The 21,455-nt window shown below is 42.5% G+C and overlaps 1 protein-coding gene across 3 annotated transcripts in view; it reads left to right on the top strand.

Moving 5' to 3' along the window:
- The first annotated feature begins 1,801 nt into the window (after positions 1-1,801).
- The window catches only part of LRCH2 (leucine rich repeats and calponin homology domain containing 2), a 36,446-nt gene continuing 16,792 nt past the window's right edge, over positions 1,802-21,455 (top strand). For 2 of the 3 annotated variants that reach the window (XM_066202309.1, XM_066202308.1), the window contains exons 1-11: positions 1,802-2,099; positions 14,107-14,251; positions 15,230-15,356; positions 16,196-16,301; positions 16,408-16,544; positions 16,799-16,932; positions 17,054-17,141; positions 17,439-17,550; positions 17,871-17,968; positions 18,074-18,141; positions 18,371-18,475. In XM_066202309.1, coding sequence (XP_066058406.1) covers positions 1,814-2,099; positions 14,107-14,251; positions 15,230-15,356; positions 16,196-16,301; positions 16,408-16,544; positions 16,799-16,932; positions 17,054-17,141; positions 17,439-17,550; positions 17,871-17,968; positions 18,074-18,141; positions 18,371-18,475 — 1,406 coding nt within the window. In that variant the 5' untranslated portion in view covers positions 1,802-1,813. Of the gene's footprint in view, positions 2,100-14,106; positions 14,252-15,229; positions 15,357-16,195; positions 16,302-16,407; positions 16,545-16,798; positions 16,933-17,053; positions 17,142-17,438; positions 17,551-17,870; positions 17,969-18,073; positions 18,142-18,370; positions 18,476-20,127; positions 20,206-21,455 lie in introns of all 3 variants that reach the window. The other variant, XM_066202307.1, reaches the window with a different exon arrangement.

Here is a 21,455-nt window from a genome sequence, read left to right as displayed (position 1 = left end):
CTGCCACTAGACTAGTAACTCTGGTTGTGCTTGTGAAATGACAAAGAAAGGAGGGCACGGGGAAAAGGAACTGTTGAAAGGCTGTGAAATCCATTATAAATAAAAGTAATTAGACTTTAGCATTCCAGACATCTGTTCTGGTTCTGCACCTACTGGAGGTGATAAATGACCCCCACAGGTAAATCTGCTCTACCACTGGAACGTGCAATCAGCTTTCAAGCTTTTGCCTCAGTAAGCAGCAATTTGCTCAGGACAGTTTGTAGATTGGGAATTTTCGGTGAGCTGTTAGGAAAAGCCTCAGACATTGCTTCCAGCCTACTGCATGGGAAACTTCAGTTCTTTGAAGATGTGAGAGTTCATCTGAGCAGACAGAGCAAGCTTGGCTTGCTTTTTGTAGGAGCACCTGCAGGTACAGTGGGTATTTGGTTAAAGAAAAAAAGGCCCCTCATACATGAGAACTCTGGTGACAAAAAAATGTTTTAACCCTTTGGCAGTTTGTCTATTTCATACAAAGAGAGCTTAACCTCTTTCTCTATCTAAGTTGGGCTCTAAAGAGCGAAAGGCTGAGTGATGTGGCTGAGAGGGAGGACAACCAATCTGCATCTCTGAGCAGGCCCTGTGCTGAGCCACATGCTTTGGAAACCCAGAGCAACTATCTCTAACATTTAGTGGAATTTATGTGCTGGAGCTGGTCCTGGCTCCTGCTCTGCTTCACTCTTGCCAGCTGCAGAGCCACCGTGCCTCCTGCTCCATGTCTGCAGGCAAAATCATCCTACACACTTGGCCCAACACCAGTCTGAGTTTATTCACCCTCCACCTTCTCTGGCTGGAACCTCAACTGAGGACAGCAGCCAGCAGTGTTTATACAGGTTTGCCTTGTATTTTCTAGGGAACAATAAGGTTTTTTCAGGGCAAGAGCAGAAGCTCAGGTCCAGCCAGACTGATTGGCAGATATTCATCTTCAAACTTGAATCTCACAGCCCTCACCAGTAGCCACAGCTTAGGCCAGAGGAAGCAAACAGCCGCAGTATTTACAGGTGACAATGGGACCCCTGTCCCCCACAGCTGCATTTTGCACACAGAGCTCTTTGCTGGGAGGGCAGTCTGTATGCCAGGACAGGGAGATCCCCAAATGCACACAGCCCTGCTGCAGGACTGAACCCTTCACTCTTCAGGAGCTGCTCACTGATCCAGGCTCTGGATCTACTGAATTTCACCCAGCCATCACCACGTCGTATTTCAGGGCTGATCCTTTGCCCTTTCGCATTCTGAGCCACGGGCATTGCTGTCTGTGGGGCTTTTGTCAGTGTTCCTTCACCCCTTTCAGGGTGAGCCGCTCGCTGGTCTTCCCTTTGTTCCGCCACGGACGATTCCCGGGTGATTTTCCTGCTGCCACCCGCGGGGTTCCTTAGTCCGTGCCCGGCTGTGCCGGTGCCGGGTTTGCGAGGCAGAGGCCACGGAGGCTCTGATGGTCCCGGTACAGGAGAGCTCCGTTCCCTTCCGTCCCGGGCTCCCGGTCCCGCTCCCGGGATGTCCCCGCTCCCGCTCCGGTCCCGGTCCCGCTCCCGGGATGTCCCCGGTCCCGCTCCCGCTCCGCTCCGCCCCGGCAGCGCCCCCTAGCGGCAGGCGAGCCCTCGGGCACACAGCCGCCCGCCCCCTGGGGAAGCCCCGCCCCTGGGCGCCGCCGCCGGCGCGGATTGGTTGTCGCGGCCGAGGGGCGCCGCGAAGCCCCGCCCCGTCGCGCGGCGCCCCCTGCGGGCCCCGCGGCGCCTGCGCAGCGGCCGCGGCCGTTGTTGTGGAGGGGCCGGTCAAGATGGCGGCCGGGCAGGGGGGCGGCGGCGGCAACAACGGCACCGGCAGCGGGACCGGGACGGCGGCCGGGAGCGGGGCGGCGGGGCTGGGCATCCCCGCGCACCTGACTCTGTCCTTCTCGTCCGGGCCGCACTGGGGCGCGGCAGCTCTGCCGCAGTCGCACACGGTGCGCAGCCTGGAGCGGGCCCTGGAGGAGGCGGGCAGCTCGGGCATCCTGTGCCTGAGCGGGAGGAAGCTGCGCGACTTCCCCGGCAGCGGCTGCGACTTGAGCGACACCACGCAAGCAGGTGAGGGGGCCGTGGCAGGGCCGGGCCGGGGCTGCGGACGTGCTGCGGGGCCGCTGCGGGCCCGGCGCTGAGGGCGGGGGGGCGCGTAGCCGCTGTGGTGGCCGCCGGGGCCGGGCGGTGGCGGCTGCGGGGCCCCGGGGCGGGGATGCAGCGGGGGATCCCCGGTGGCGGTGGCCGGGCAGGGCTGTGGGGGCAGCCGAGCTGGGTGAGGAGCGGGGACCCCGGTGTGTGAGGGCAGCGGGGGCAGTGGGGAGGCTCGGCGTTTGGGGGGCTCTCGGTGCCGGCAGCGGGACGCGGTGTGGAGGACGCGGGGCCGCCGTGTCGCTGCGCCGGGCGCACCGGGGGCCGGTTCTGCGGCGTGAGCGCGGGGCGAGCGTCCCTGTGCAGGTGCGGGCTGGGAGCGGGGCACGCCGAGCCCGCTGCGGGCGGAGCGGGGAGCCGGAGGTGCCCGGGGAGGCGGGGGGCGAGCGGCTCTGTGTGAGCGAGTGCGAGAGCACAGGGTGTGTGTGAGTGTGGAAGGGCTCAGGGCTCTGTGTGTGTGTGTGTGTGCGTGCGAGAGCACAGGGCTGTGTGTGAGTGTAGAATGGCCCAGGACTCTGTGTGTGTGTGTGTGCGGGGGCACAGGGGCTCCGTGCACCGCCCGGCCGTGCCGTGTCCCAGCTCGCCGTGGTGCTCGCTGTTCCGGGCGTGGAAGTCGCTGTCCCCCTGGGTGGTGGGAGCTGTCGGTGCGCCCGGGCTGCCGGGGAGGAGAACGGCTCTGTGCTGCGGTCTGTGTGCCTTCAGGGAAGAGGGGCGGTCTCAGGGAATCGGGCATTTGTCCCCAGTGTCGGTCTGTATGTTCGTTAAGGATGGGGAATTGCGGTGGTGTGGGGGAGCGGGGTGTGCAGGATGCGGGGAGCGATTCAGTTCTCCCTCGGGGGAACGACAGCTCCGGGTTGTGGTTGGGTTTGCACCTTCAAAGGTGTCGGATCCCCTGCAGTAAAAGCTCTGTCGCCTGGGGTATCGCGGTCCCGCTTCAGCAGGGAGATGGTTCCAAGTGCGGGTGCAAGGGATGTGTGAGCATCCAGCTGTGAGTGTGGAGAGCTTGATGTGTTCGCTGTGTTGGTAAATGCTTGCATATCGTGAGTGCGGGCCTGGATTTCCCCAGGCTTTTAGGTGAAGTAAACATGGAGGCATTTTTCTATATGGTTCCTAGAAAACAAAGCTACATTTTCCACGGAGGTTCTCTCATATTGTGTCTCATCTCCATTTGCCTGTGGGTTATTTTTGCTGCTGGGGTAGCTGCTGAAAATGGATTATTTTAAATCATGTGCTCGACGAAAATACTACTGAGATGCCCAGGATCTTTTGTTCACAAATACTAGTGGCTTTTGAAAATGTTTTGAGTGAATTAATGCTGGGGGGGGGGGGGGGGGGGGGAGTGTTTTGGGGCTTTTCTTTCCCCATGGGTTATGAATAGCTGGCATATTGTTTAGAATAGGAGACTGTCCGTGGTGGTACCTGGAAATAAAAAGAGGTTCTTTCCACGAAATAATGGAAGCTGGAGTTTTCCTTGTAGCAGCGTGAAAATATATTTAGCGATGTTGTCGGTCACTGCTTTGTGTAGATATTCAATAATCAAAGCACTCAGAAAGAAAGAAGCATTGTAGGCATAAAGGTAATCTGTTATTAAAAAGACTTTCTGTATCCCGAACTTGGAGCATCAAGGGTCTGTACTTCTTGTTTGCTTCTAATTATTGCCGTGTGCATTTGGGTAAGTTGGTTTTGTCCATTTATTTTGAATCTCAGCATTTGAGTCAGAGCAGTCTGCAGTGGTCTTGTCTCTGTATTTTAGGATGCAGGAAAGCCCAGTCATTCCCATCAGGATTGAATTGTTACTGTGAAAGGTGGTGTGACAATGTTTCGAGGGCTGTCCCTGGCAGAAATAGCTATATTCTGTAGCTATTTTATAGCTTTGCTTGCTGCTCTAAAACCCTGTACTGAAACAGTTAATCTGTGTCTATGTAAGTACCACCTCGGGAGGATCCCGATTTAATGTCGTCCTGCTTTATGAATGAATCCCGGTGAAATACAAATTTTAGACATCTTTCACAAGATGCTTGTGAACAAAAGACCTGTAGTCTGTATTTTGACTCGATCTGTAGAAATTTTTGTCAGGTGGGTAAACGGTGTTGTGCTGGTGAATCGCGGACATCCCTGGCAGTGTCAGCGTGGCCTGGAGCTCGGTGGGGAATTAGCAGCTGCCTCAGAGGCAACAGTCAGGCAATTATTGGTGTTTCTTTAGCAGTTATCCCCTTTCACATGCAAATATCCCCATGAACAAGGTTCTAGACTGAGGCACAGGGGATGGGGGCTTGGCTCACAAATCTTGGTAGAGTTTCACTTTCTGTTTTGAGTCAGCGACTCTGGAATTCAATTCTGTGGTGCTTGAAACAAATACTTTAAAAAACAGTCTCTGGCCATTGTAGATGTAAACAATTTATTTTCCACATCACCAACCCTTAGGCAGTAGGATCTGCAGTGTTACTGCAAACCCAGAATATTCTATCTTTATATCAGTAAAGTCAGCAAGAGCTATGTTGAAGCACAGCTTCTGTTGATTTATCAAAAATAGCTTGGGATTTTATTTTGCATCTAACTTACATAATGGCTTGCCAATACTTGATTTGCAAATACTGAGGCATACTTTTTTGTATTTTAAATGATGTGTCTAAAGCGTACTGATCCTATCTGGCTGTTCAGCTCTTTTTGTTTGTTTTTAACTGTGAATTGTCCTTGCAGCACTTTGGCCAGCAAATCCTTATTATTTATCTGAATTTGTCTTCTGGCTGCCCAAACAGATCTTCCGAGGAGAAAATAAAATACTAGTTCTTGAGATATCAAGAGGTATCTTGAATATTCCAGTAATTTTGTGTGTAATTTTGCTTCTGACTGTCTGAGCAGCATTAGGCCCCCTGGCAGTTAAGTAATTGAGTCTATCACATCAGTGTAATCACAGTCTGCTTAGCTGAAGACTTGTGTGTTTGCTGGTTTATTTGTTTTAAAGATAGTTCGGTCTGACAATATAGCCCAGGAACCTGAGCCTACTTGTGCCTTTAGCATTTTGCCCCCTTTTTAGTGAGTACCTTTTAGAAAATGAATTTAGTAAATATAAAAGGTGAGTGACTGACAGCTCCAGAAAAATGCAGCAGTGCCATCAGGCTTGTTTGTTTATGGCTTTGTCACAACAGCTTCAATTCCCACTTCTCAACTGTGAGGCAACTCCCAGGCGATTATAAGTAGGTGAATGATTGCCTGTAAATAGATGAATGTTGAAATTTCTCCTTTCTCCTCATAGCACGGAGTAACACCAGTATATTCCAGTCTGTTCTGGGGGTGAGCCCTCCTGTCCGGGCCAGTACCAGCCTTGGCATCGTTACAGAGACGTTGTCACCTTTACTTCCATGTCTTTCATTTTTTTTACATCCTTTTTCTGGCCCTTCTAAGGTATATTGTCATTCAAGTGATTACAGATTAAACCCCCAGGGCTTAATACTGAGTGTGAAATGCATAAGAATGTTCATTTATAATGCAGTTCTGCCTCCACAGTATGCACTTCTAAACCAATTATATTTTCTTTTCTGAATAAAATTATTTCTGTTGGTGGAGTCAATGTTGATTAAATTGAGAACGATGGTAACTGAAGAGCAACAACAAATCCAATATTCACCTAAAAAATGAGCATTCATGTACGATGTATATCCTAAATCTCAATTACATTCTGGAAATCAAACACACTGCAAAATGTGGTTCTTCAGCAGCATTTCCTTCAGATTTCAACAAAAAGAGGAACTCAGATTCTGTATTTTTGGGGGAGAGGAGCTGGTGTTTATGCTCTGAGAGGCATCTGATGCGAAATCTGGAAGTGACACGTTTATAAACAATGCTGGAAGTTTTCTGCAGTGTTCTCACAGCCTGGTCAGTGTTTGGGAAATGAGCTCTGTGTGCTTGAGCCTTTCTTGCTGAGGGCCACTATGAAGGATCCTTGTTACGGATGTTTGGTGTGATGGGCAAGTTCAGTTCAGTGACTTGAAGTTAAAGGAGCTGATTACTACTATTTGCCTGCCTAAAAGGACTGTATTGTGAAGGATACCACTTTTATCTTAATTTCATTTTTAAAAAACCCCAATAAATGTAGTGTTACAGCCTTATCTGAAATACTGACCTACAAGAAACATGCAATGTGTAACTTCTTGACTTTTTACTGTCTTCATCCATCAAAATTAAATTTGCTATTGCATTGACTGTTTTTATGTTTTGTAATATCCAACATGTAATGTCTGTAGTATTTTTGTGTTTGATCAACTAAGGAACTTTTTTTGATACGTTTCTGTTTGTTACTGATTATTTGCAGAGGGGGAAAATAGTTTAGATTGCAAATTGTATTGCAAAACCTTGTGCAATAAAGAAAAATGGAGTAGCTTTTCCTCCTTGAGATATTCTTTGGTGAAGTGTGGTCTCCCATTTCAGTTGTGCTCCTTGGTTGGAGCTGATTCAAAAGTACAGACTCATACTCCCAACAAGGTTGGCATGTAATGCTGAGATCTGTCCTTAGCAAAAAGGTGACTAAGTCAGGGCTGAAGGCTGGAGCTCCACAGAAAATCTGAAGTTATTTGGTACATTTTTTTTTTTCTGTGATAGAAGAGTGGAATGACAGTGGGAAGAGATTCTGAGTTCTTTTCTGTGGCTGTCCAACAGTCTGATGTTCATCATTCTTCCAGCCTGGGATTGTTTGCCTCTTGCTAGGAGAATGTGCTGGCAGGTCTAGAGGAGGTCACACTCTTCAGGTGAAAATAAGAAATCAAGTCTTATTCTCTGGTACAGAACTAAAAGAGTTTTGTGCTTGGCAGATACACTTATCACAAATGTGTTTTCAAGTGTCAGTGTATGACTTCTGGGAAAAGGGTTGTGTGGTTAAAAGGCCTGAAGGAGCCCTGAGCTGCAGCTGAGCAGCCAATACCCCACATCGGGGTGTTCAACCAAACACTCCTGCCATTTGTCACTTCAGCACCCTTCCCATGGCTGGAACCAGGATGTAGGGGTGGGATCTTGTTCTGTTTAACACTGGCCTAGAACTAGAAGGTTTCTGACTTTTGCTCCCAGTTGTTACATGCACTAATGAGAGATACTATAGAATTATTTTTACGCGAATAGAAGAGGCTGTGGCCATTCTAAAATACTGCCTTGAGGTCTGGCATGAGCAGGACAGAGTCCGAGGGAGGCACCAGCCAGTAAGAGCAGGTGCTGAAGTTGCTGCAGCAGGGGCCTCCTGGTCTCAGGAGAACATGCTGGAATTGTTGCTGGACCCTGTTCAGTGCTCGTTTACCCAGTTTCTTCAGGTTTTTTTCTGCTTTCGTCTTAGTGCAGTTGCCTCGTTCTCCAGTGTTCTTTGTCTTCCAGCAGTTTAGCTTACTTCAAAAATGTTTCTGCCTAGTTTATCCAGTGACAAGCCATTTTATCTGCACAAAAGATAAGTCATGTAGTAAGCACTGATTACTGCAGGTTGGTTGTAGCTTGTCTCATGTCTGCTTAGATTGTAACTCGTCAGGACAAGGGCTTGGATGTGTGTTACTGAGCATACAGAGGCTGCTGGAAGTCTTGGGAATTTTGTGTATATTTGATGTATTCCTTAACAAATGCAGGCTTTGCTTCATTGCCAAATGAGGATTACTTTTCCCTATATTACTCGTCTGTGAAACAGAAATTTGGAATTAAAAGGTTTTGAAGCCAAATAGGAAAATGTCAGAATTAAACCGGTAAGTGATGGTGAGTTTAGCTGGGAGGGACATGCCCTGTGCTGTAATATGTGCCAGCTTAAGAAGTCTTGCTGACTTGTCAAGAAAATACATTTCACTCTTTCTAGTAGTTGAGCATTTTAACAATTTTACTCTAGACTAAATACTGAAGTGCCAAAACTAAAAAGCTTCCAGTGGGATTTTCTGCTTACTGGTTCAAACTCCGAAGGATTTGTGGAGCCAAGACACTTCTACTAGTAGTGGAGAGGAAGATAATCCTTGACACAAAGTAATGGATTATATCCTTTTGACATGGCACATGAATTTACACCTTCGTGTGCCAGACTGAGAAGTGATCCTGGTGATGTGTTCTTTATTTTCCGTTTAAATCATGCTGTGCTGAAATAGCTGAGCATGCTCCAGAGTTGGAGCACTGTGTTAGCTTGTGTTGGAAATGTCTGCGTTTTCTAATGTTGCAACGTGGTGAAGAATTCCCTGAATCCTCACTTGTTGAGTTCATCCTCATGTTGCAAAATGTGGAATATGTAAAATTTTCTTGAGAAAGGATGTTCTTTGATCTTTGTGTACTTTCAAGCCTACTCAGCAAGGAGGGAAATTTAATCTGTGAAACAAAGAGCAACTAACAGGTAAACCCTAAGTGATGTCCAGGTGTTAAAAAAACAGATTTCTGGTTCAAGAATTGCCTTGTTAAGATGTAGGGTTTGGCAGGCTTCAGTGATCTCAGATGTGGGGGCTGTTAACAAGGCTTGGGAGGAAGGATGTGACACTGACAGTGGGCATAGGGAGTGCAGAATTCATGGGCCACGAGGACAGCTGGCAGAACTCCTGAGATACGGATGAAGCTATAAAACCAACTCAGCATCTCTGCTGAATCAGTTCTGAGTGGATAAAAGGTAATTTATCCCCCCCTGGCAGGAGGGAGATCACAACAGTGACTGATGGACCACCAGCCCAAGGACCCACTGACCCAAATGAAGAGAGACCGGGCACACAGACTAAATAGTGTGAGAAACAGGAGAGGTCATTAGCCATAAAAGATAGAATACTGATTATTAAGAGAACTATGAAATTTGTAGCCAATGAACACTAATTCTTTTCTTTGCTAAAATGTACAAATAGTAAGAAGTTTTGATAGTTGGTGTTCCCCTGAGCCCCCAGGCTTGCACAACTCTGAAATAAATGATCAGTGCCTCTCTCAGGTGTGCTGCTTGCACCTCAGGTAACAAATCTGATTTGTGTGGACAACACTGGCATTGCTGTGCAGCACATCAGCACCAGCACATCCCCCCCAGTTGTTCCAGCCTTTAGATCAGAGCTTCTGGTTTAGTTTTCTACTGATCCAGATTTCAGGAAAAACCTCACATACCTGAACCAATGTGTGGTGAGCAGAGGCAGCTTACGTGAAAAACAGCAATTGCTTGAACCAAACAGCCAATTTAGACATGTTCAGTGTAGGTGCACCCAGTGTAGACTGGGAGACTGGGCTGGGATAGTGGGTTCCTTAAGGCTGTTTTGATTTCACACCAGTGTGCTGGATCTCAGTTCTTTCTCCCTGGTAGCAGAAGTGTGATATATATTATTTAATTATCCAATTTTCTTTTTCCTTTGAAGGGAAAACTTTAAAACATTTCTGTGTTTAACGTTAGTCATGTATTCAGATTGGAACTGTGGAACTACAAGTAGGTGTGTAGATTTTGAGGGAAGTGCTAGAGGGATATCCCTTTTGAGGTGAGCTTGGGAAGGTTAAGAGTTCCTTTCTCCTGAGGCTCCTTCTCTAATTTGTTGAGAAACTGTTGAAGGCAGGAAGAGATCTGTCTGCTATGTCTGACCACAGAAATGGCACTTAGCATGAACAAACCAATATCACTGTTCATGTAGCAAAACTTTCTCCAGTCAGTGGTTTGTGGACATCAACAGTTTGTGTCTCCTGGAGGTTCTACATGCAGGTGTTTTTGTCGTGTCTGAGGGTCCTTTTTTCTTCTCATCTCATCAAGAATCATCTTGCATCTGACAGACAAATGAGTTTTACCCATGTTTTGTGTGGTGATCTCAGATTTATGTTTAGATTGACCAGAAGAGTATCTTTGGGATTGGGTCTGAACACTTGTTTTTAAGCACCTCTTGTCTTCTGTAGGACTCATTTTACAACTGTTCTTGGACTTTGGTTGGCTTAGGCTAAAGCATTGCCAGAAAAGCTGGCTAGGCAAATCTATCTGTGATGAGTTAGGAGAGCAGTTCTGGGTTTGTGGGGGTTTTATGCTCTTTCTTAATACTGTTTTGGAGCAAACGAAAGCCTAACACCAATATCCTGGATCAGCAACGTATTTTTATGAAAAATATGGTAATGTGAAGATGAGGTTCAAGTGTAAATGTCCTAGCTGAGCCTTGCATTTCAAATTCAACGTGTAGTGTATGTAATATGTGAATATAAAAGGGATTGTGCTGGTTTAAATAAAAGGCCAGTGTGTTGTACCAGCTTGTTCCCGATGGCAAGCAGTACTGCATCCTTAGGGAGAGGTGTGAACCCAAGGCAAATGGAATGTTAATACTACTACTCAAATACCTGGCTGCACACTGCTGTGACCTGGCAGCTTGAGCTTTTTGTTCTCCCGCTTGATCATGGCTTAAATTTATACAAGATAACTTCTCACTTCTTATAACTTCCCTTCCATACTGGTTTCCTAAAATTCCTTCCTTTTGGTCTTTCTATAGATTTTTTTTTAATCACTGTCTTATATTAACTAAAGACTTTTTCTGTGAAAAAAAACCCAAAGGGCCATCCACTTCTTCATATTTTTCTAGTTCCTCTTTCAAAGTTAACCTTAGTAACGGTGTACTTCTCCCTTTCATTGTTCCTGCAGAGATGGTGTATTGAAATACCTGTGACTCATGAGCAGCCCTGGCCAGTGTCTTCTCTTCAGTCCTCACATAACACTCCCACTGAGAGTTTTCCAGCTTCAACTGGTTAAGCAAAGGATCCCTGTAATCTCACTTGTAGGGGAGTTGTCAACCTAAATCATCTGTGGTTCTGCATTTAGCAGCTTTCCTTGCTTCTGCAGTCTGTTAACCCTGGCAAAGCCATTCCCAAGTGCTAGCAGCCTGCTTTCATTTCCAGTGAGATGGAAGCAGTCTTGTTTATAGAGGAGCACTCTATTCCTTAAGTTCCTTCCTTTTTTCAGGCTGTATTTTCTTGGTCACCTCTTGTGTTATTAGTCTTTAAAAAGTACCTAAATTGCATAAGTTTCACATCTACATTTTGTTTACCGCAATAGACATACCATCTCATAAACTTCTTGCTTGTTATGAAAACATTTTTGGAAAATCATTCTTTAGTTTGGATAAACGTAGTTTTACTTGTTTTAAAATAGCTGCAAGTGAATTCAATATGAGAATATTGGGGAAAACTATAGAGACTCAAATCTTTGTCTTCATAAAAATCTGAACCAACCCCTGGAGCTATTCTAAAGCTGTTTTGCAATGATGGAATGAAAAATTGCTTGGAATAGAAGTCATGCTATCTCCCACCTCTTTATTTACCTTTTTTATTTTATTGTTGAGATGTAGTGGGTGTCATTTCCTATTTTAATAGGATTTCTGGGTTTCATAATAAAAAAGTGTAATCCTTGCCCTGCAGTGTCTTCAAAGGCATTGTTTCCAGAGAAGTGGTTTCTGCAGTAAAACACAGATGAAGTGCCTTTGGTGTGTATTTTGGTGTGCAGCTGTGTGGGTTGTGTACGAGGGCACACCGAGGGCCAGGCTGTGCTGGTGTGATTCGTGTCGGCCAGCCTGGAAACCACAGCTGGGTTTTGTTCCCTGTGGAGAATTCCACCCCTGCTCCACCTGTGCAGAGCAGAGAGTTGGTGCAGCCTCTTCTTGTTGTCTGGCCTGCCTCTAGATTTGATTTCCGCAGAAGAACTAGCAAAGCTGCTTTTAACCTGAGACTTGCCAAGATGTGTGGTTGAGTGTGGCTGGAAGCAAACACAGCAGCAAAACGTTTGTGGTGCCCTTGATCCTTTTCCTTCAGGTCCAGCCTATAGTGGCTGTGGGGTGGGATTCTTCTCTCTTGTGCACTAGATCTTTGTTCCAGCCTTCAGTCACCTTCCCAGCTGCTGAGAAAAACAAATCAGGAAGAAGCTTAAAGCTGGTTTTTTTCAGAATGGGGTTGTGTCAGACTTCAGCATGTGGTGGAGGTTGTCGAACTGGGCCAGCAATAAAACTTCAGTGATCTCTTCTGCATGCAGGTGTTGCACTCTGCTGAATATTAGAACAGGAGAGCATTTGTTTAAGAAGGGTTTTGCAGAAAACTTTCATGTGAAAGCTGTCATTTTTGTGTAACACTTTGAAAACTGATGTAGTGGAAAACAGAAAATGAACTTCACTGGTTGTGAAAACTTCGTCAAGCATGCTGACTTTTTAAATACGCTTTTTAGGTTTTGTTGAGATATTTAGTTTTAGTTAACTTTATTCCATTTTTCTCACAGTTCATTAGGAATGCCACTCCTTCAACCCAGGGATGTATTTTTCTGCTTCTTGCAGGTAGAGTTTGCAGAATTCTGCATCAACAGTAGATACCCTGATTTACAGGAAGACTTTGTGATACTTAAGCTTGGGAATGTCTTTTAGAAATAATGGAGTGACAGCACACAAAATTTCACATATTCTAGACTTGAAGTAAAGTTAAGGCACCAGCCAAAACTAACCCCACAGGAAGATGCTGTTTCATTGTACCCAGTCCATTTTGTTTGCTGGCCACCTGCAGCACACTGTGGAGGCCACTCTGCTCAGCACCACGGGGTGTTCTCTACACAGAGAGACCCTTCTGTCCTGCAGCTCAGGCTGCTGTGAGCAGGGATCCTTTAGGTGAGCCTTTATTCCAGCTGGGTGTCTGCCAGGTGAGCTCCTGCCCCTCATCCTTCCAGCTGGGTGCTGTCTGTGCACTGCCTGAGGGCACATTTCCTCTCTGCCAGGTTGGTGATTCCAGTGTTGGCCCTGGGAAATGCTGCTCATGGCTGGTTTGCCAGTTCACGTCAGGGTGTTGAGCTCTCTTTGAACCTGACAGTGACTTGGGGCCAAATTTCCAAACCTTTCCTACGATTTTTGCAGAACTGTTCGTTCCAGTGATAATGTGATGGGAGCTAAGCAGAAACAGTTATTCCATGTGAGTGTTAAAAACTGAGAACTAAAGCCTGAAATAGCAAGGGATCTGTATTACTTCTCTCTTAAAAGACTTTGTTCAGCATTTCTGAGAAACCACATCCTTTTGAAATGTCTGGGGTTGGCAACCAGAGTTCCTTTCAGAAGATTAGGCAGTTCTCAAGTAAATATCTCTTTTTTCCAAGGTGGTTTGGTGGACTTCTGATGGCACAGGTTTTGGTAGTTTAGCTGATGATTTCCAGGATTCTTGGGTCACATTTCATTTGTATTTTTTGGTCCTTTTCAAGGTTTCATGTAGTCAGAAGTGCTGTGCATTTTGGTAATGCTCTGTTTTATCATAACTCCTGCATGCAGATTTGCATAATGCAGTCATGCATTGTCAGAATAACTCCGGCTCAAGAATTGTGTTTCCATGGTCAGAGATATCTCTTCTTTCTGCTTTTAGGCCAGGCTAAACCACACCTTGACTTTTACAAATAAATACTTGTGGCATTGGTTTTTGCATCTTTATCCTCCTTTTAGTTAAGTTAGAAAGGTGTAGCTGGAGAATGTCAGTTACTGTGTCAGGGTGTTTTGGGAACTTGGCTTTAGCATTGCAGATACATTGTACAGTGACGTTGAATTCTAATGTAGCTGTCAAACAGGAGAAATAACATCGGGTTTGGACCTTGATTTATTTACTGTTGTTCCTGGAGTTGGAGGGGAAGAAACCCAAGAATTGCACAGAACAAAGACTTGATAGAGGAGGGACAATCATAATTGATATTCAGTGTCATTGTAACTGTAACTATGTAGTAGGAAATGGATTTTTGAATTCCTGTCACTCTTCTACTTTCTGTTGTAATTGCAGATTGAGCAATAATCTTTCAGTATTTTAAGGCTCTTTTGTGTATTAATTACATGCAGTAGCATCTGGTAAAACTGAATTATTTTACACTTCTTGCAACACCTTAATTTTTAGGAGCATGACAAGAATAACAGTGGGTACTTTTATCTCCTCTCACTGCAGGGAAAGTCTTGACTAAAAAAGGAATTTTTTTTTTCCTGTTTGCTTCTAGATCTTTCAAAGAACAGATTTACTGAAATTCCTCCTGATGTCTGGCTGTTTGCACCACTGGAAACTTTAAATTTGTATCACAACTGCATCAAATCCATTCCAGAATCTATTAAAAACCTGCAAATGCTCACCTACCTTAACATTAGGTGAGTAATGGTGGTTGATTTTGGTCTTTATATAACTTATCTCCTTAGAGAGTTGGCATTTTGCTTCCCCAGGTCATTGTGTTTGCAGTTTTCTTTGTTTCTGAAGCTGTGTAGACAGACAGTGTTCCAAAAATACAGCTAATGCATCCCTATATAAATAACTTATCTGTATTGTTCACTTAGAATTTAACAGAATGAGTGCAGTGCTTTTATAAGGGTGCTGTTAGAAATTTCCTTTCATTTTGTGGTGTAATGTTGCGGTTCTATAAACTGTAATCATGGAGAAAATATTAAAAAGCCCCAAGATTTTTAGATTATGAAAACAGTGCTCTGAATATGTATCAATCAAGCACTAAAATTTCAGGTATTTTCCTTAATGTAGTATGAACCCAAGTATCAGCACTTAAAAGTAACTTTTTTTGTCAAAAAGAGCTAGCTATACCTAAACCAAAATCAACAAATTTTATTTTTTTTAATTTATACAAAGGAAGGAATTCCTTTCACAGTACATCAGAACAAGCTTGTTTTCTAATGGCTTTTTAAAATTTACCTTTTTAGAAACATTTTATGTGCTTCTGGCAGTGGAAGTCCATCAGTGTGGGTCATTTTTCAATGTAGATTTAAATCCAGTAGTGGGTCACAGTGTATTTCATGTGCACAAAGCAGGTAGACATGCATGCAGCTGGAAAATAATACACACACAAGAAATAGATTTTAATTAAGCAGGATAAAAGCAAGTGGCAAACATTATTTCTTTTAACAGATTTCTCTGTACATTTTGGTATTAGATTCTGTCTTGTGAAATGGGGATCTAAAATTCACATACCTGAAATAGGCTGATAAGGAATTCGTGATGGACATTGTAGATGAAATTGTAATAGGAGGAGAAAGTCACCTGGGATGGGAGAAAAGTTATACAGTATTCATAGAAAAGATTTTATAACCCAGCCTTGCTTGTCTTTTTTTCTTGCTTTCAAGTCGAAATCTTTTGTCAACGTTGCCAAAATACCTGTTTGATCTTCCACTGAAAGTTCTGGTTGTCAGTAATAACAAGCTGGTGTCCATTCCAGAAGAAATTGGAAAGTTGAGAGACCTGATGGAGTTGGTAAGTACAACTATGAATCTTTGTAATAAGTACACTTAGAGGTACTGTATATATATATTATATATTCATTATATTTTCAGTATAATAAATTATTAATATTTTTAAAAATATTGAACTACAGCATTTAAATCCAGTTTCTGTGGTTTATTGATATTTTTGGTTTCTTTTTCAAGGTTGCCAAACCCAGAATGCATGCTTGATGATGATTAAGGACATAGTAGAGAGAGTTTCATTCCAGTACCTGTGATGTACCTGTTTAGAACATAAGAAGGCTGGAAAGATTCTGTGTTATTCTTTAATCACTCTGGCCTACATAAATTCATATTGAATTACTGTCAGAAATTTAATTACTGCAGTCTGTGCTTACTTGATGCAGCTTTGTCACCCTCTAGTGCTTGTATCCAAAAAGTTGGGAAGCCTGCTGTTGCTGTTGTACATTTTTTAGTTTTAAGGGTTGGTTCAAGGTTTATTAAGGAAAAAGAATTTTTAGCAGAGGAGCAGAATGCCAGTCAATTGGCAGCAATAGCACAAGAAGTTTCTGTCAGATCTGGGAACTACACCAGGAACTCTTGATTCCTAAGCTGCAGTATTCATTTCAAACCCAGCATTTCACCATTCATTGATTTAACTTCTTGAATTGGATTTCTGGAATCACTAAATACTTCAAAAACCAGCAAGATCTGTTATGGTACATCTTCTCCATGGAAAATTTAAGATAGTTGGATTTCTTTTCTTAGATTTCTTTTAACCGTGTGCTTTATAATAGTTTTGATTGCAATATTCCTCTGTGTAATTTCATTTAAGACGTTCAGTTGATCTATTAATTATATCTTTCTTAGGATATTAGCTGTAATGAACTTCAAGTTCTTCCCCAACAAATAGGAAAATTGCAGTCACTTAGAGAATTGAACATAAGAAGAAATAATCTCCATATGTTGCCAGATGGTGAGCTACTCATCTTCTTTCCCTTGATTTAGGCAAATTAGGTAAAGTGTTAAGAAGATAACTGATTCTTTTTTTTGTTTGTTTGCTTTTTTTTTCCTGAATGCAGAATTAGGAGACCTTCCCTTGGTAAAGCTGGATTTTTCTTGTAATAAAATTACAGAAATTCCCATTTGTTACAGGAAGTTACGTCACTTACAAGTGATAGTTTTGGATAACAATCCAATGCAGATACCACCAGCACAGGTTAGTATTACATACAGATTTTTTTTTCCTGCACACAAGTACAAAAATTTGCATCAGGATCTTAGAGGAAGCTGTTCTAAGTTATACCAATCAAGTTTTCTTTTTTCTTTTTCTTTTAGCTGTACTTCTTGTATTTCTCTTTTTGGGGTGTTGTGGCTGTAAATGCAGCGCAGCAGGTATTTCTTGGGGTGTATTCTCAGCAGACATTCTGTGTAATTATTAAGACTTCTTTTTGCTCCTGTGTTTCCCAACAGATCTGTTTAAAGGGCAAAGTACATATATTTAAATTCCTCAGTATTCAGGCGTGCCTCAGAATAGATAAAAAACCAGATTCTTTGGATCTTCCATCGTTGGGTAAACGAGTCCCCTCCCAGCCACTCACAGACAGGTGAGTAGTGGGGCTTTTGAATAGAGAGAATGGATTTTGGAAAAGGATGTTTATGGAAAGTGAAATTACTGTTTCTTTCATTCTTGTGTGGGTTTTTTGTGTGTTGTTTTTCTTCATGTAGCATGGAGGACTTTTATCCCAATAAGAACCATGGACCAGACTCTGGCATTGGAAGTGATAATGGGGATAAAAGGTTGTCCACTACAGAAGTGAGTATTTTTTCACTGTTGAATTTGTGATTTCTGATTTTTTTTTAGAACTTTTTCCTTTGTATTTTATATCATTTGAGAAATACTTCAGTAAGTGGCATTTAATATTCTTTCAGTATGTGTACAGTTGAGTTTAAACCCTTAGACTGCCAAATCAGACACAAGTTATTTATATATTTCTTTAACTTTTCTGGTTAAGGTTGAGTCTAATTAATATGATACGATGGGAATATAGGAAATCATATATTAATACCATTTCCATGTCAGTTCTGTACTAAATGTGAGTGTCTTTTGCAGCCATCTGATGATGATACAATCAGCCTTCACTCCCAGGTGTCAGAATCAACAAGGGAACAGACATTGAGGAATGACAATCACGTAATGGGAACTAAACTGGATCCACAGAAAGGTGATACCAGTTGTGCATTTGTCATTTTAGGTAACAGAGATACTTGGCTTAGGGAATCTAATGTAAGAAAATGGCACAAAATTACAGGATCATGTGTTGGTGTTGTATTTTCATCAGTTCAGAAAACAATGTTGTAATCACAAGCAGAAAAGGCTTGAGGAAAAGGAAAAAAAAAAAGATTATTTCTAGCTTAAGAAGGCACAATTGCTATGTTTTATCTTGATACGATATCTTTCGTAAGTACTTATTTCTCTCAGGAATAACATTTGGTCAAGAGAACTGTTTTGATATCTTTCCTGTTGTTCTTAAATCCTCCCTAGACCAGGAGGCGTTTGACTACATCGATCCCAACGCAGAGGAGGGAGCTCTTCCTGAGCAGGGAGATGCACAGATTGGCCCCCTGCTCTCCTATGTCAAGGTACCAGAGACTGACAAAAGAAAAACTGTTTAATAGACTTTGATTTTTCTCTTCTTTTTTTCCCCTTAATTCAATTCTAACTTTTTTTTCCCTATTTTGTTGGAGGAACGGGGAAAACATCCTGAGAAATCCCAGAAAATTGAACAAAATGAGGACTGGGGAGATGAAAAAAGGTAAATTTTCTTGATCTTTTTTTGAGTAGGTTTTACTAGCAGTGGCAGGGATGATAGTGGGGGTTTTTTTAAGCTCCTTGCATATGGAGGAAAGAATTCTCATATTGAACATAGTGTTCCTCTTGGACAGAGAATGAGCTTACAGGAAGCAGTGCTTAGTTACTGCCGTAGTGAGCCATTTCTGTGTCTTGCTGCACTGAAGTCAGGTCACTAATCTTTAATTTTTCAGACTTCAGAAGGAACAGCTGCTGGCTGAAGATGATGATGAACTCAAAGAAGTGACTGACTTGAGAAAAATAGCAGCTCAGTTGTTGCAGCAAGAACAAAAACACAGGTATGGCAATATTTATTAAAATTACTTTTGTTACTGTTTATTTATTCTTTAACCTCTCTCACACCCAAAAGCTTTTGACACCTTATTTTGAGAACAGTTTTGTCCAGCTGCTAAAGAGTGAAGTGACAGACTCTGTCAAGGTACCTGTCCTGTGATTCTTGTCTGAATTACACAACCTCCCTGCAGTTTGTTTGTGACTGGTTGTTTTTATTCAGATACAAGCTAATTAAGCTGGTACTTCCTTCAGTCAGTATCCTCTGGACTGAAGGGGGAATTTGTTTGAACATTATTCTGTCAAATGACAACATATATGTATAAAAAGAAATAATTTCAACTGCCTGCCTTTCTCTGCTTCATTCTGGCCATCTCAACAGAACAATTCTTGAAAAGGAGCCATGGAAAAAGCAGCAGATTGAAGGAATGTAATAGAACTGTGTAAAATGAAGAACAGGAAGTAATAGCTGGAGTCACACAGAAATGGCCAGGCTGGCATAGGAACAGTTTTTGTTCTGTTCCTTTACCAAGCAGGCAAATTATGTAAGGTACTTGGAGAGTAAGCTCCTCTGAGAGGTGAAAGTTGTATTTAATAGTAGTTCATTAACTAAAATAATTCCTAACACTCATATTCAGTATCCCACACTAATGGATGCAAGTTCATACCAACTTAAATGCTATTTTCTTTCCTTTCAAATTTCTGTGTAATTGTGAGAGACTGCCACTTTGGTTTTAAGATGGTTGAAATACACATGAAGCCCTCAGAGAAAGTGAGATGCCAATACTATGAATGGCAGGGTCTTAGAAATTCATCAGCATTTTGTATTAGGTAAATATAAAAACAGTAGTGTGCAGGTGTGAAATATAAAATAGGTTTTGCTTAGAACTCCAAGCCCTGCATTCAAGGATTGTTTGTTGTTCACAGGGAGGGGAAAATAAGAATGAAATCTTAATGCTAGTGTAGTCTCAGTACCAAAAATACTGCAAATAGGGCATCATTTTCTCCTATTAAGGAAGAGAGAATGAGGGTGTTTTTCTTATATTAGGTTTTTATATGATGGCTATTTATGTTGCATGAGGCTCTTGTTTGACTGCGTATTTCCTGGTTATCTAATCATCTGAAATGCCAAACCACTCCTGTTCTGAAGCTCTGCAACTTGAATTTTACTTGTCATGTGTTGTTGTGTCTTAATGCAGTGGACTTGCTAATTGTTCTGCTTTGTCTTGATTTATGCAGATGTGCAATCTCAATAGTTCTTAAGTTTTACTTCTTAGTTTAATATTTATGTTATAAAGTTTATGTATCTTTAGGTACATGAGCTCAAAATTACCTCTAATAGAGAATTTAGCCCTGATTTTGAATCCATGGGGTTTTTTAACCAGCAGTAAGAATATTATTTAGTATTTAGTGAAGATACTTCTGTGCTTAGTTGTGGAAAACATGGTCAATCAGTGAACAGAACCCTCAGGGAAGTTAAGCATCACAAAATAGTTCCTTACTAACCACGCTTCTGTTTGTTCAGTGTATGTTTTTGTAATATTATGCAGTCTCCTCTCCTTTTGCTTGCTTTGCTAACGACTTCCCTGTCCTCTCCCATCAACCTGTCCTGCTTCCTCCTCCCGTCCTTGGCTTTGGTGTGCATGAAATGTGACCGCAGACGAAGGCCACTAAGCTATAGAACTTCATTCAGTGAAAAGCTCTTCCAGAGGACCAGGGCAGCAGGACGTGCATCAAGGTATACAGAGTTCAAATGTGGACTAAAGAAAGGCTCTTGGCCACTCCTTGAGTGAAAAATGAGTTAAAGGGATTGGCTGAGTTTAGCCTAAGGTGTTTGTTATCTAAAACAGCTTGCAATACATTCTTTGTTCTTTAGGATGAAATAATAATTAAGAAAAATATTTAACTAGGCGATTCTCCAAAGAACACTTTGAGTCCAAACCTAAAAGCTTTTCTTCTGTAAGTATACAACCCCAGATATAGTACCTCAGGCAAAGTGGTGCTTTTAGTTTTTTGGGGGTTTGTTTGTTTGGTGTTTTTGTGTTGTTTGTTTGAGGCTTTGGTTTTAAAGTGGTCATTTTCAAGTTGGCATGACCAGAGATAATTTGCTTTGCCTTTGACCCATGGTGGAAGTATTTGTAATATATATTAGAGTTAGCTTGAATATTTTGCCTTGCATTTCATATAATAAGTATAAAAAAGGAATAGCCTGTATTATATACAGTCATTGCATTTAATTTAGTGTCAGTTTTGTTCAAGTGTTGGACCAAACTGAGTCTAATTTTTAATTTACTTATAGTTGTTGCTTGCTACAAAGTTTCACTGGATTTCTCATTGCTTTCAGGTGAAGACAAAGCTAGTTTAAATAGGGGTTCTCTGTAAAAAGTAGAGACTTTAAAATAGCAAGTTTATATTCTGGATTAATAACCCATGCTCTGAATATTTTTTTTTTTTTTGGTTACACTTTTTTCAGGCTGTAGTATAAATTAATTCTGGAATGCCCCCTCAAAACTTAGTTTCTGAACACAAAATACAGGAAGCAGATGACTGCAGCAGACTTTTACAGGCTTAACTTTTCCAGGCTTTAACTTTTACAGACATTTACAGGTTTACAGGCTTAACTTCTCCTAATCCCATTAAACTGAGGATCACACAATGAGAGGTTTATACTGCAAATGAGATTACTAAGCTCCAAGTTATCACAGTAATCAGAGAAGTTTGATTGAAAAATCATCAATCATTTAAAGTTAATGACTGTGCTGCACTACGTAATGGTAAAGAAATATAAAAAGGGGCCTGTTTTGCTTTCTTCCATTGAATGATTGGTTGTGTTCTGATTAATACATTCTAGGTCTTGATACAATTCTGTATAAACACACTTCCATCACACTTCTGCACATGAAGTCAGTGTCAAGGTGTAATATTGCTACCTTCAAAAGTTCAGAATTTATATTCAAGGTGGTGCTTGCTTGAAAACATTTAGTTCTA

Source organism: Chamaea fasciata, unplaced genomic scaffold, assembly GCF_029207755.1.
Source record: "Chamaea fasciata isolate MVZ Bird 193981 ecotype frontalis unplaced genomic scaffold, bChaFas1.0.hap1 SCAF_22, whole genome shotgun sequence".
NCBI classification, from domain to species: Eukaryota; Metazoa; Chordata; class Aves; order Passeriformes; family Sylviidae; genus Chamaea; species Chamaea fasciata.
This window is presented reverse-complemented; position numbering and strand designations above follow the sequence as displayed.